General features: G+C 42.0%; 1 protein-coding gene across 1 annotated transcript in view; it reads right to left on the bottom strand.

Moving 5' to 3' along the window:
• The window catches only part of LOC128852503 (sperm-associated antigen 16 protein-like), a 254,316-nt gene that overhangs the window by 221,241 nt on the left and 17,202 nt on the right, over window positions 1–15,873 (bottom strand). The window contains exon 2 of the mRNA XM_054069936.1: window positions 10,097–10,228. Coding sequence (XP_053925911.1) covers window positions 10,097–10,228 — 132 coding nt within the window. The remainder of the gene's footprint in view (window positions 1–10,096; window positions 10,229–15,873) is intronic.

Raw genomic sequence — 15,873 nt, 5'->3', positions numbered from 1 at the left:
CGACTTCACGTTATGACTGCTACGGCTCCAAGCTGCCCGTTAAAGCCACGGCCAAAGCCTTCCCCCAGGAATAAGCACTTGTGGCCAACGTTGCAGACAAAACTAATGAGAAACAAAGTGACTTCTTAAGGCTATGATAACCAGAAGCTTATAGAGAGTAACGGGAAGGGACATTTACCAAGGAAAAAAGTGAGTGGGGGAAGAAGCAAATGTGAAGCTAAGGGAACCATTTACTTCTCTTATTACTGTGTTAGGCAGAAAAAGCCACATATGAGGTTGAAAGGGTCATAGCCAGGAGCTATGCATTCATACTGACACCGCAGCAAGCCCTCACAGAACTTATCAGAGTGTGATCCACACAGTTCATGCCGATTATTCATGGAGAACTCGCTTTTTATCCTTATTGAACTGCATTACAGGGAGCTAAACTGCATTTGACATTTTCCTGTGAGTACTTCTTCCCCATAAACTGCATTAAAGCTGTTACAGAGACTGTACGATAATGAGCAGACCGGAGTCCATGAAATAATCTCTCCATTACAATGTGGGCCTTAATGCAGAAAGAAATTAAGAACTTAATTTCTATAGGAAACAGCGATACTCTGAAATCGAAGGTTAAAGCGCTGAACTGTGACTTGGAAGACACGAATTTAATTTCCAGATTTTCCACTTAGGTAATCTTGCCGGAATTATTTTACAGGAGGATAATGCCACCTCGTAGGACTGTTGGAGAGATAAGTTCGTGCGTCAAGTCTCAGCTCGCAGGACAGCCGGAGCCGTACAAGCACACACACAGATATAGATGCCTACTCTGTCTTTACTGAACATTAGATCTAAATTAAATCTGCGCTGCCCGCTGCAGCCTGGCACTCGGCACGCCCTGACTCAGCTTTTGAGTCCCCAGTCCGGCGCTCGCTCCATGTTTGAGAGCTGCTAGAGTCCAGGCTGCCCTGCGCATCTCACCCCACCGTGCCCGGGGAAATGACCTCAGGGCCGGTCTGCGCGCCCGGGATTGGCCACGTGCGCCAGGTGAACCCACTGTACTTCAGAGCTTTTAGGGTTATTCATCACTGAAGACAGAATCATCAAACGATTTGGTTTAGAAAGGAGCTTTACGGTTCATCCAATCCAACCCCCCTGCAGGAGCAGGGACATCTTTAACCCCATCAGGCTGCTCGGAGCCCCATCCAAACCAAATTGGAATGTTTCCAGGGATGGGGTATCCACCACCTTCCTGGGCAACTTGGGCCACTGTTTCACCACCCTCATTATAAAACCTTCATTCCTTATATCCACTCTAAATCTCACCTCCCTGAGTTTAAAGCCATTACTCCACGTCCTGTCACAACAGGCCTTGCTAAAAAGTCCCTCCCCAGGTTTCCTGGAGCCCATTTAAGTACTGGAAAGCCATTATAAATACTTAGACTTCCTTTATTTGCAGTGTAAACACACCTTCATATTTCTTATCAAGGCCAGGGAAATGACTTCTCAAGTCATGGGGAAAAGAGGCATTAAAGCAAGTGCTTATGGTAGGAAATGACTTGGATGTCCTGTATGGAAAAGATAGAGATAACAAATTTGCTATTAGCATTTACACTAAAATACTTAACAAGATACATCAGATGAAGTTAACAGTTTAAAACACTGCAAAATAAGTTTGCTGGAAGCATAGGTTCTGATCTGGCTGGAGTAACCCAGGCCAAGCTGCTCCTTTCCCCCTTGTGCCAGGAGGATGCACTGAGTGACCCCCGTAAACATTTACCTGTCTCTTGCATTAGCTCCTTCAAACACATTCAAAGGTTGTTCAAGTACAGAGAGAAGAAAAACAATAGGAAAAACAGGAATTTCTTTGAATACATACAAGGAGATAAGGATCAATCCAAGCTGCCCCTCATATTCCTTCTACTTTCGAAAACCAAGGCAATATTTGAGTATTTAAAAAGAGGCAGAATTGAATATTTGACTATTTAAGCACACACAAAAATGCAATCCTGCAACTACACTGACTGCAGTTATTCAGCAGATGTTAAAGTTAACAGCACAACATCTAAAAGCATTATTAACTATATATAATTTAGAAATGCTTATATATGTGCTTATGTGCATTTCTCTATATAATTAAATCAGAGAATGCTTGACATCGGAAAGGACTTCTGCAGATCATCTGGTCCAACCCCCCTGCTCAAGCAGGGTTACATGGAGCCAGCAGCCCTGGACCATGCTCAGACCTCTTTTGAACAACTCTCAGGATAGAGACTCCAGAACACCCCTTGGCAACCCAGGCCGTGCACGGTGACACTGACTGCGAGAAAGCATTTCCCGATATTCAAAGGGACCTTCCTGCACTTTGATTTGTATCCACTGTCCCATCACTGGGCGCCGCTGAGCCTGACTCCATCTTTTTGCATCCTCCTTTCAAGTATTTTCACACATCAATTGATAAGACCTGCCCCTGAGCCACCTCTTCTCCAGGCTGAACAGTCCCAGCTCTCAGCCCTTCTTCACAGGACAGAGGCTCCAGTCCACCACCTTCCTGGCCCTTGGCCGTATTCTCTCTAGGACAACCAGAAAGTATCTCTCGTGCGGCGTGGAGCCCAGCACTGGACCCAGCTCTCAGGGGAGGCCTCCTTATTGCTAAGTAGAGGAGAACCATCACCTCCCTCAACCTGTTGGAAACACTTCTACAGTGAAGCCCCAAACATCATTCACTTTCTTTGTCACAAGGACCTCCAGGTCCTTTTCTGACAGGTTGCTTTCCAGCTGGGTGACCCTCGGCACATCTTGGTACCTGAGGCTGTTCCTTCCCAGGTCTAGTGCTTGACATTTCTCCTTGTTAAACTTCATGAGATTCCCATCAGCCCGTTGTTCCACCCTGCTGAGATCCCTCCAGACGTCAGTGTGACCCTCTGGTGTGTCCCCAACTCCTCCGAATCTGGTGTCATCAGTGAACTCACTGTAGGTGTGCCATACCCCACTGTGCAGATCATTACTGAAGGGGTTAAGCAGGACTAGACCCAGTTCTGACCCCGGGGGATGCACTGCTAGTTAGTAGCCTTCAACTGGACTTTGTGCCACTGATCATTCCCCACTGGACCCAGCCAGTCAGCCAACTTCCCACCCACCTCACAGACTGGAAATCCAAGTCATGCCTAGATGTCATGACTGGATAGAGTAAGGGATTGAGTATTTTTTACACATAGGTGAGATCGACTTTCTTCATCTTTGCCCTCACTGTTACGCACACACATTGAAGAAATAATCAAAGCTTTGGCTTTTGAATAACAAAAATTGAACAAAACCTGCAGTTCTAACAAAACGTTACCTCCTTATATCATAAATCTTTGAAAGGTTCAATATTACAAATTATTTGCTCATAGAATTCCAAGAGCATAAATTGGTTTTAATGGAAAGTCTGAGATCTGAAAAGAAGAGCCTTCTCTGCTAAGGACATTTTAAGAAAGGTGCTCTTCTGCCTCAGCCAAATCACGTAAATGGTTTATAAGTGCCCATGTGAAAGATGCCATGCTGAGATGGTCAGTGCCAGGGAAATCCAGATGCCTCCAAGTTCAACAGCAGTTTGATAAAGAGAACAAATCCCATTCTGGAGCTAAACCCTAGCTGTCAGAGATCCAGCTTAGAAAATCCACACAATAAAAGCCCAGATTTCCTTGGGTCATGGACTGAGTCTGAAGCATGCAACGGAAGTGAGAATCTGAGAACAACAGAATCATAAAATCGTTTGGTTGGGAAAGACCTTTGGGATTGAGTCCAACCACACCTGTCCACTACTAAACCAGAACCCTGAGCAGTCATCCGCACATCTTTTAAACCCCTCCAGGAACGGGGACTCCACCACCTCCCTGGGCAGCCTCTGCCGAGGCCTGAGAAGCCTTTCAGTGAAGAAATCCTCCCCGATACCCAATCTAAACGTCCCTGGGTGCAACTTGAGGACATCTCCTCTCATCCCATATGCAAGACACAACACAAAATGAACGGAATAAACCCCAGGTGGCTCCTGAACGATTGAAGTTGGAAGGCAAGGATTGTCATACTGCCCCACCAATCTATGGGAAACGCTCCAAAAAGCTTCAATATCTGCTGTGCTGGAGCCAAACTGATCGAAAGGGCTACAACACGAGAGAGTAGGATAAGAAAAAGCTACTGTTCTTGTCATATTCCTGGAAAAGCAGGTATAATTTCCATAGGAAAATTAAGCCGCAGCTAATGTTGCTAATGCAAATCTTCAATTTACTGTGGCCACTCATGCAAAAAATCAGCACATGATGGCACAATTAAAAAGTTTTACTGTTAATGGAAAAATGTAGTTTAATAAAAAAAAATTTTTTTCTAATGCTCTAGGGAGGCAAGAAGAGGGTTTAAATTATTAGTAAGGATTTTCTTTACCTCCATTTCGACAGGAAATTTCACCACATGAATTTTGGGCTTTGAATCCTCCATTTTCTAGCTGGTGTTATACGAGGACATGATACAATTCGTATGACTGATCACCTCTTGGTAGACGGACCCTATTTTGCTCGGTGTCTTTCAGACATGGAACTAAATGACGTTACTTCACCACCTCTAAGACAAGAAAGAGGTGGAAACAAATGGGCAGAACACAGGAAAGAGGGAGATGGCATTTGTCAGTCTGACAGGCAGCAGTCTCAGCAAAGCATCAGGGTAACTGTTATCAACACCCTACAGGCACTGCAAGAAAAAAGAATATCAAGGAGCAATAATAAAGTCTATGAGAAAAGTTGGTAAGGGAATGGCAGGAAGATGTGCTGGAGGAGTGTTAAGTTGGACATTAGGAAAAGGTTCTTCTCCCCGAGGGTGGTGGAGCCCTGGAACAGCTCCCAAGGAAACAGGCACAGCCTGACAACATTCCAGCAGGGTTTGGCCAACGCCAAGATGGAGCTGTTGGAAGGGGTCCAGAGGAGACTATAAAGATGATCTGAAGGCTTCCGTATGAGGACAGGCTGAGAGACTTGGGGTTGTTCAGCCTGAAGAACAGAAATCTCCAAGGAGACCGCACAGGGACCTTCCAGTAACTGAAGTGGCTACAAGAAAGCTGGGGAGGGGCAGTTTACAAAGGTGTGGAATGATAGGATGAGGGGGAACGGGTATAAACTGGAGAGGGGCAGATTTAGACTGGACATAAGGAGGGATTTCTTCTCTATGAGAGTGGTGAGGCCGTGGAACAGGTTGCCCAGTGAGGCTGTGACTGCTCCATCCCTGGAGGTGTCCAAGGCCAGGTTGGATGGGGCTTTGATCACCCTGATCCAGTGGGAGGTGTCCCTGCCCATGGCAGCGGGGTTGGAACTGGTTGATCTTTAAGGTCCCTTCCAACCCAAACCATTCCATGATTCTATGTCAACATTCACAGAATGCTCTTTCAGCAAAGATCATTCCTCTGTGTGCACATCTCTGCATCTGCGTGTGCCACTACACGTGTCTGTCAAGAAGGGGAAAACGTAGCTGTGGGGAACTAAATAGGGGAAGAGCACAGGTTTCCGCAGTAATTCCTGCACAGCCTTACATCCGTAACTTTGCAGAAGACACAAGACTAAGTTTGATCTCAATTTGTGCTTAAGTCTCATACAATCACCTCCCCCATTTTATTCTGCAAGGCAATTTGCATTCTTCCCAAGGAGATAAGTTCTTAAAAATCTTCTCTGGAACCTACTGATAACAAGTGGGGGAAACAAGTATAATAAGATATCCTGATGAATTAGTCCCTATAGGAAAAGTTATCTTTTACTGAGCCCATCAAGAAAGCCTAGATAATCACTAAATATTTTGTATTTGCTTTCCTTTATTATCTCCAGCTTTGTGTTTTTACCGTGCCCAGGCAGAGCATTTGTGATTCCCTATCTTTTTCTTTTACATAATGGGGAACAAGGATAAAGGACTTGGGAACATCAGGTACAGGTAAACAAGAATAATATAGGATACCTCTTCTATTTATGCAGGTTACTTACCAGGTAAAGCATTCATTTAAAATATTAACCCATCTACTTCATGAATTCTACCCACGAAAGCGGCATTTTTACAGCAATTACTACACGATAACCATCAAATAAGCTTTAAAAGAAGAACTGTAACCTCTGTGTGTGAGGCATGGGGGGAAAGGAAGAGGTCAAGGCAATGATATTTTATAAAATTAACCAGAAAAGGAAAGTGATTGAGCCTTCACTTGTGATTCTGCTTAAATTAAGGGGTATTTAAAAACACGATCATTAAACAGCAAATAGCCAGCATTTTCACAACACTAATTTTCTGATCTGAGATGTGAACAAGAGAAATAAAGCCACTTTCCATCTATAAAAAAAAAATTAAATTACATGCTAAATACAGTATCGTACAAATCTGAAACTCCCATGCCAGTACCGCTAATTTTTCAGCTGCATCTGAGATAAGCACCCCCAAAATAATCCATGACATTTTCCAACACTGCACTAACCATGAAAAAGGCACTGAATAATGTTTGCACAGGCAGTTTTCTTTTCCCCAGTGAAGACAACGTAAACCACAACAGATGCATTGCATATGGTGACTGTGGAAACACCCTCCACAGAAAGCCAGGCAGAGCCCTTGGTGTCACCAGAAAGACGTGGAGAGCAGGTGAGAAGAAAGTGAACCGTAAGGAAGGAAAGTTGGGAGATCATTTAGGCTTTATATAACGCGCCTTACAGTGAATCTTGTAGGCAGAGTAAGATTTACCAAGATATTTAAAAGGACACCGGAGAAATGTGAGCTTAACGCAGACAAGGAACACCAATGCAATGATTTGAAAAGTGGGAAACGTTCAGCTTAGCAGAAAACAAACGTGATTTCCCAAGGGATTTTCCCCCTTAAACACAAGTTTTGATGAATACTGATGAAGGGCTAAAGAACTAACCAACAGCAGCTTTGAGGCATGTAAAAACTCGTGAATTTGGGTTTGCAGGAGCTCCAACTTCTACAGTAACATAAAGGAACCTGGTAACACACATACACAAACCAAGTCCGATACTGCTCTTTTGGATACATTGGTTTTGTTGAGAAAAACCTAAGTCCTAAACCAGCCAACTTAGTCTTTTAAGTCAAGAGAAGATTTCCTATCTATCTTACGAATTACAAGAAAGAATTCATTTTCATCCACTGGATTCTGATTTCAACCTTCTGTCTGTAAAATCTAATAGACAATCATAACGGCTATCAATACGTTTAGTGAAAGCTCAGAATTTCTTCAAATGGGTCATTTTTATTTAATTCTCTATACAGATAATTTAATCTAAGCCATTCTTCTCCGGAAAATCACGATTTATGTGTTTAATAACCTTTTCGGCTTCCACGGAAAGCCAAATTCCGGACTGAATAGCTGCTGTGTCAAACTAAAAATGATAACCCAAGCTCGATGTGCATCGGCAGTACCTCAAAAGTGGATTCTACAGCATCAAATAAGGCAGGAGCTCCATTTGAAGCTCTTGCACAGAAATAGAGTATTTTCAGCTTCTCTCTCCTCTTTGAATTCTCAGCCATCTGCAGCCAAGTGGGTACTAAAAGCAACCTCTTCAACTCTGTTTTCTTGAAACACATGGGAACCCCAATACTTCTGAGTGCACTTCTCTACCAATCTTGTTTGAACTTGGGTGAGGTGTTAAACTGTAGTACATGCTGCCAATAAAAAGCCTCCTTTCAGCAAACCAGGCTTTGTTAGTTGAGATGACTAACTTTTAAATGCCGTTTTTCAAACAGTGTTGAACACGTGGAAATGAGAAACCACTGTGCTCACAAAGAGATTTTTTTAAGTGAATGAAAATTTCAATCACAACGTTCACACTTTATCACAGACATTTTAAAAATCTTATTTTGTTCTTCACCTGCTTTTCTATTTTCCCATTTTGAAAATAGGCATTTGAGTTAATTTCAGAGCGCTATCCTAGGCTCTCACTTTCTTTAAAGCATTATCTTAACATGAAAGCCAATATCATATTGGCAGGATATGAAATTAAATACACATCCTCACTGCCTTTTTTTCAGTTTAGTTGCTGTTTCTTCAAGCAAGTTCTAAAGTGCTTCCAAATACATTTAAAGGCATTGAATTTATTTTTATTCCTGTAAATTGCTTTCTCAAGTGGCATTGTATCCTTAAGGTGCGATATCCAGTTATTAGCCATAGAAAATAGTTACCATTCCTCAGTACAGAGAGTTTTTCTTCTAGCAATAACCAGAAGCACCGGATATAAGGATCTACAATAACATTTTCAGTAAGATATAAAAATACAACTCAAGAAAGGTCAGGAACACAAGGAATAGTCTTAAATGAACAATATTTACCTGGTTCTGTTCAAGTGTAAGATAACAGCGAAATTTAGGCATGTCTCCTTTCTTGACTACCCAATGAGCGTTTACTACTTTCTGTTACATATTATATATTTTAACATACACAAATCCTTTGCAACAACATCCAAAAGCAATTTGCAACCCAACCTGGCTTCCTGCTACAGGTAAAGGCAAACTTAAGATAAACATTCAGATAAACCATTACTTCAGACTTGCCCCTCTACAGCCTGTCATGCATGTAGATCTCAGACAACGGAGCCATTAAAGATGACATTTTGATCATCATCCCACCCGATTCACTGAAAATCTTGTGTAGAAGTGTTTTCCTCCTTCTCCGAGGTGTTGGGCTTACTTTGGTTTTGGGTGCCGACTAATATTTTAGGTGGATTTACCGCAGCCTCCTCAGAGAGGCAGCACAGGGTGCCAGTTGCAAGTTCTCTTTCACGATTGGACCAAATTGAATAGTCAGTACAAGATAAAATTATTCAGAATATCACTTTATGAATATAGGTTAGGGATCAGCCAAACAGAAAGCCAGAACTGAGCACGACAAACTAAGCAGAAACCTGCCCAGCTCAGTCAGAACTCAAAGCAGTACTGTGTGTACGTGTTGCAAAACGCACGTAGTCACCAAAAGAACAGACCTGTGTGACAGCTGCACTGCCATTACTAAATGTGTAAGTAGTTTCCATTTTCACAGACAAGATCTACCTTACACCCACACCAGCGTAGTTTAATTTACGCCACTGCTCTCCTTGGCTCTGATTTCTGGCACTGTTTCCACGAGGTATCACTCTTTCTGCACAACGCTGATGTTTTTAGCAAGTCAATCGATTGCCCAACTCTTAACCGGCATGAGAATCACATGGCACAAGTTCTTGGACTTTTAAAACTTAACTACCTTGAATTATGGTTCTCACATCCCTGGAGGTGTTCAGGATCAGGTTGGATGGGGCTTTGAACAACCTGATCCTGTGGGAGGTATCCCTACCCATGGCACAGGGTGGAACTGGCTTTAACGCCCCTTCCAGCCCCAAATATTTTGTGGTTCTCTTTCTTGGATGCAAGAAGTAATTAAGCTTCTACAATTACGTGTAGAAACAGTTTTTCTTCAGGGTGGTACATCCAGAAGCCATCTAATGGCAATCTGAGTGCATCAAGAATATCATCAAGCTACAAAAATTTTATCTTAAAGACAAAAGTATGGATTATTTTTAAAATTAAAACATACTCATGCCTAGTAACATGTCAGAATAATCTGAGTTTTGCTACTAGCTCTTTTTTTAAATATATATATATATATTTATGCTTATTCTTCCTAGCAAGCCTGGAAATATCACTGCTTACCGACTATTTGCACCATCAAACTAATCTAAATTTAAACTCTTCTGATTTTTAACCCAAGGGAACAAACTGCAATCAAATCCAAATTGCAAAAATATTCAGCATTATAATTCAGTTCCCTGGAACCTGAGTTTATAGCCTGCTCTGGTTCCCATTTTTATACCTACTAACCAAATCCCACCCTTCTTACATAAAAGATGAATCTCAGCCTTTGTAAACAATTCTGCCCAGGTGTTCTACTGCATTTACATGCTGCCACCAAATATTACGATCCTTTTTTTTCCCACTTTCACAGCCTTCAGAGAGGATGTCCCCTGATTGCTGCAGTGGCTTTTCAGAAGCGTACTTAAAGCAAGTGTTTCTCAATGACCTGTTGAAAAATAATACTTAACAATTAAACTAATGTGCTGTCAATGGTTCCTACCAGCTCACTGCTAGAGTTGTGCTCTTTAAAAACGCTGCTCAGTTTATACTCTCCAGATTTCAGGGGTTGAGTATGTTCTTCAGTAGGCACAAGGTCTGGGCTCACTTGGGTATCAACAAGGCATTCTGAATCCTGGAGAAAAAAAAATAGAACTATTAATTCTCAGAAATGCTGCATAAGTTCATGCAAGGTAGTAGAATCATAGAATAGTTTGGGCTGGAAGGGACATTAAAGACCATCTAGTTCCAACTCCCTGCCATGGGCAGGGACACCTCCCACTGAATCAGGCTGCCCAAGGCCCCATCCAACCTGGCCTTGAAAATAGTACTTCTGCTACTACTTTGAAGTCACAACGTTGTCTTATTTTTCCGATCTATTTTTCTTCTCTGATAAGCTTCCACCAATTTTTCTTTAGTTAAAAAAATACTTATTTTATTAGTTTTGATACATATTAAAGCAGAGAGCGGGGTATGATTGGAAGACAACAGGTGAACAACTGAACTCTATCAGATGCTTATTCTCTATCAGAAGCTTATTCTTTTAGCATTATATTCCTACAAGTTAACTTCTCGGCAGTTGTATCAACACATCATTGCTTTAGAAAGAGAGCAGCCACCAGTACTTACCAATACCTGCAACCAAATATAAATTCACTATTTATCCCAGCCAAACCCTTTCTTACCCCAAAAGATTAAACCACCCACTTACGTAGTTCGATATTGCAGCAATGGGAGAGAAGCAACTCAACACTGTAGGTACGGTGAGGTATAGTAAAAAAGGCAAATAAAATGCCACTGTCATTTGAACTCATAACAAAGTTTGGTTAATGATGTGGGTGTATGTGACAAAGCCTTGGTCTGATACTATTGTTAATACCATTTATTTATCTGTTACTGGAAAAAGATTTGATGTTTAAAAAGGAAGGCTATGAAAGTGTCAGTATAAAATCCTATATATTCAATTCACGACAATCACTGGTTTTAGTGTTTTGGGAAAAACACTTAAAGTTGAAAATCAAGTAAATTAATTACTCCTCCTTAAACAAGTAACACTAAGTTTAAAACTACCAATTTCAGACGCAGTGATCTACCCTGTGCTGGACTGTCTTGGTATTAAAAGAGTTAACTTCTAGAAACCTTTCTAGTTTCATCAACTAGCAGCCAGAAAGTTCCTTCAAAGTGGAACATAAGATCTCCTTTCATTGTCCAAATCACTCCATTAACATTTTATTTCCTTTCCTTTTTTTCCCTTATGCATACCTGCCACGCTGGAGACAAAAAGAATAAAGCGTAGTCCTACTACTAAGCACAGCAGAGCATGGTTTGCGCTGTAATTATTGATTCCTTAGCTAAATGAAAGCTTCCACTATGTTATAAATGGAAAAAAATCACAGAAAAGCAGGGAGAGGAAGGTCGTGTATGCACATAACACAAAAGCAAAGGAGAGAAGCTACAGGTAAAAAGTCTTTGTTCTCCTCTGACTTGATGTAGCCATGTAGATTTAGACCGTGAGTAACTGCAGATAGTCCTTCCCAGAGGCCACTATCACTTGGACAGTAAGATCCCTTTCTTTACTTCAATGAAGACTGAAGGACCAGTTTCACATAGGCTGTATCATCCTCAGTAATATTTACCAATACAGTAGCCCGCGTTGAAGAACAAACTGGAATTCCCGGCTGCAGCTCAGCAGAGATTGTCCAGTCAGCTGCCGGTGCTGTTCAACTGCATCGACTACACCAGCAGGCAGCTCCAGATTTGAAGCTATTTAACAGCCTCTCCAAAGCAGTAACCCAGGGAGACAACATCTGCCTTGAATCTGTTTGTCGGTAGCTGCACGCGAGGGTATGAACTACATCTAAGAGTCAAAGTATTGCTAACATTTAACAATGTGCTTGAAAATAGTGAATGGATTCTCCAGACCTGACAAAAAACCTGCTGCTATGGAACTGGGTGAAAAGAGTGAACTGGATCAAATTACTTTAGTGAGGCCCTGGCCCAGGTTGTCCAGAGCAGTGGTGGCTGTCCCATCCCTGGAGCTGTTGAAGGCCAGGTTGGATGGGGTTTTGGGCAGCCCGATCCAGTGGGAGGTGTCTCTACCCATGGCAGGGGGTGGGAATGGATGGGTTTCCAACCCAAACCGTTCTATGAAATGCCAGTATTTTTAGTGTTATAAATACTCAATCAATCGTAATTTCTGCAAAAGATTGCTTTATTATATTTATATGGGAAAGCATTAGAAGCAAACAGCGCTGGGTGCACTGGGGAGTCTCCGCTCCACCAACAACGCACACCTAAGTCCGAGTTCTCAGTTCCTTTTATATTATTCTGCAGGTCGATATTGTCCATGTGGCGATCTCCTTTTCATTTTCCTTATCTTCACTTCTGTACTTTGAACTCGGTTTCTTGCACGAGGTATCTTTCAGGTCGTTATCAAGTTAATCCGCAGTCTCCTGCTATTGTTCCATGCCTCCTTAGGGGGTCCTTACTCAGGCTCCGAATCACTCCAGCAGGCCTTTTTCACTATCGTCTGTAATGCTAATTTGCAGGTCGTGCACCAACAGGCATTACACTATGTTTTCTGGCACGAATTAAATCTATATTCTTCACATTAGTACCAGACCCACAAAGTCCCTGACCTATCGCAACTCACTGCGCAGCCTGAGCAGAAGCAGCTCAGCCTAAAGCCACAATGACTCTGTCCCCCGGGTCTCACTTGTGCACAGTTACACATCCCAGTAATGGATTGTTCAAGTATGATCAAGCACTATGAAGCTGCCAATATCCGAGCCTGCAGGCTTTACAGTCTGCTCCAGAGATATTCTTAGGAAAGCTGAATAAACTCCCTTGTGAGTCCCAAGAGTGAATTACGTGAGCTTATAGTGGAATGCACCACTTTAGGTGGAATTAGCAAAGATCTACTCTGACCTGAGACTTAAGAAGGTGAGGGCATGGACGAGAAAGCTTCTGGGAACGCCACGCAGAGGAGAGAAGCTGGATCACAACACAGGGCTGAACTGTACAGAAAGAACAAGAAGCCTCAAGATAAAAAAACAGGTAAGAGAAATGGTGTGCTACTGACGTAAACCACCGGGCTAGAGCTGCGAAGGAAGGCTCATATCAGCCTCCCTGTGTGATACCACTGGCATGGGCTATTCCCCACTTTTTCATCGCATATCATCCTCAACATAATAAGCAGATGGAACCGTTGGAACAGGTCCAGAGGAGGGCTACAAAGATGATCCGAGGGCTGGAGCACCTCCCCTACGAGGACAGGCTGAGAGAGTTGGGCTTGTTCAGCCTGGAGAAGGTTCCAAGCAGATCTTATAGCAACCTTCCAGTACCTGAAAGGGGCTACAAGAAAGCTGGGGAGGGGCTGTTCAACAAAAGCTTGTGGGGATAGGATGAGGGGCAATTGGTATAAACTGGAGAGGGGCAGATTTAGACTGTCCCAGATTTAGATTAGAAGGAGGAATTTCTTCACTATGTGAGTGGTGAGGCCCTGGAAGAGGTGGTCCAGAGAAGTTGTGGCTGCCCCATTCCCGGAGATGTTCAAGGCGAGGTTGGATGGACTTTGGGCAGCCTGATCCAGTGGGAGGTGTCCCTGCCCATAGCAGTGGGGTTGGAACTGGATGATCTTTAATGTCCCTTCCAACCCCAACTATTCTATGATTCTATATATTTTTCTCTACCACTGTTTTCCAAGCAGGTGAGCTCTGTGACCGGCATCAAGATGCATATCTATATTCTTCAAAACGCTTTTCTTGTCAGTATAGTGCTGACAGAAAGCCAACGTACATCTATACGTACAGATAACCTTGCAGCTACATCTTCAATCAGTGCGGTCTAAGATAGTTCCTAAGATTTGTCAGCAGCCTGGGAGATTTATTACTAACTCTAATTAACCAAGCTAAATGGCTTTATTAAAAATAGATTGTCACTAAAGAATGTAAGGAGGCTAACTGTGCACAATATATTTTAAGAGCCACACTAGACATTACAAAACCACTTATAAAGCCGATACAAGTTTGCTGAGGGCTTGGCTGATCACTCATGTTTGCAACAGTTTCAGGACATCCCACTGTGAGAGGCTTTAAAGGAAAGACTGAAATTACCATACACTTTAAAATGCCCATCAACCACTAAGATTACAAATGGAATGAAATCAATGTATTTTAATCTGAAAATGCGCACGCACAGCAGGGATAACCACTAACTTTCTCCTCAAATTGGTCTGCACTTAACTTGATGGCAGCCGTTCCGTTAATTTGTAGGAAGGCGCGTAGAGTAAAGTTTCAGAGCTACAGACTATCAAGAAGGCATCATTTTGTTTCCCATTTCAGAAGCTTTCAGCACTTCATGTTCTATAAGGACGCTATTAACCTAACTAAACTTTTTAAATTATTACAAGAAGTAATTAAGCCAACGGCTTCATGATCAGTGCAAATGCACCTATCGCAGACCCAAGGCCAAGAGGATATTTTTCAGTGGACTTGGCTTCGATCACATATGAAGGCTAACAAAGCCACTCCGAATTCTAGCTTTTCATTTATTTAATTTTATACTTGATTATAAAATGTAGTCATCTAGTGAAAGGTGTCCCTGCCCATGGCAGGGGGTTGGAACTGGCTGAGCTTCAAGGTCCCTTCCAACCCAAACCGTTCTATGATGCTGAGAAAAAAGTAAGACTGGGTCTGACAGAAGCTGGAGATGTCCACTGCTACGTTTTGTTCTACCTAAATCATATTTATGTTTCCTCTTTGAAGCTAAGAAGCTACACACAGTTTTGTTTGCAGGAAAGCTTCACAATATTCCTACCCTATGCAGTTATTTTGGAAGCTTTTATAGACAGGCAAAACTTTACTTTCAAACCACTTCAATGATGCTCAGAGATCACATTCTTAGAACACTGGGCTCAATATCCATGGAATGGTAGGGACTTAGTCTGATCATTCTCTTCTGACTGGAAAGGAACACAGAATCTGGGAATCGCAGAGAGCAGATGATTGAAATCACCCTATGTTGTCTTAACTGTGGTATTAGCAAGATACCTCTACCTTGTAGTAAGGTGCTAACTAAACATGTCTTGAACTACCCATTTCACATAGATCAATCATCTCTCTACACAGTTTTGCACATACTTTTGTGTACTTTGGTGTGTACTGACAAGCAAAAAAAAAAGCCCACAAAAAAAAAAACAGCCTCAAATGAACACCCAAACTCCTAAAATTCTACTTAAAACATGCAGATAAAAGTTGTTCTAGAATTAAAAAAATCTTATCTCACAAATAAGAACAGTTTTAGAGAGAAAAGTTAACTATGTGAAGAAAAAAAAAAAAACCAACCCAAAATCTAGAATATTGAAGATTAGGAAATAAACACATGAAGAATATGTAAGCGATAAAAAAAAAAAAAAAAAAAGCCTTGCATTGTTATTCCGGAAAGGACTCAGTTTGTGGTTAGAGTTACACCTTCATATAGAAACACACGTCAAGTTCCGATTGCTTTTCAGCCATAACATTCCTGCAGATCTCCTGCAGATCTGCTGAAAATTACTGCTGTAAAATTCACAAATACAGTAAAAAGGATAATATAAAAATATTAGTATTTATGACTCTTTACTGAATTTCTTAAGTATTTCTGAAAGGGTAGATTTTCCCCTCCTTTGCTTTGCTAATCCTTTATTTTACTAGAACAGGAAATTCAGCCTTAGTTGTTGAGACAATTAGCACTCGTGGTTCATACTTTAATGAACCAGGGTCTGACCGGCAAGAAGACCGG

This window comes from Cuculus canorus, chromosome 6, assembly GCF_017976375.1.
Source record: "Cuculus canorus isolate bCucCan1 chromosome 6, bCucCan1.pri, whole genome shotgun sequence".
Classification (NCBI taxonomy): domain Eukaryota; kingdom Metazoa; phylum Chordata; class Aves; order Cuculiformes; family Cuculidae; genus Cuculus; species Cuculus canorus.
This window is presented reverse-complemented; position numbering and strand designations above follow the sequence as displayed.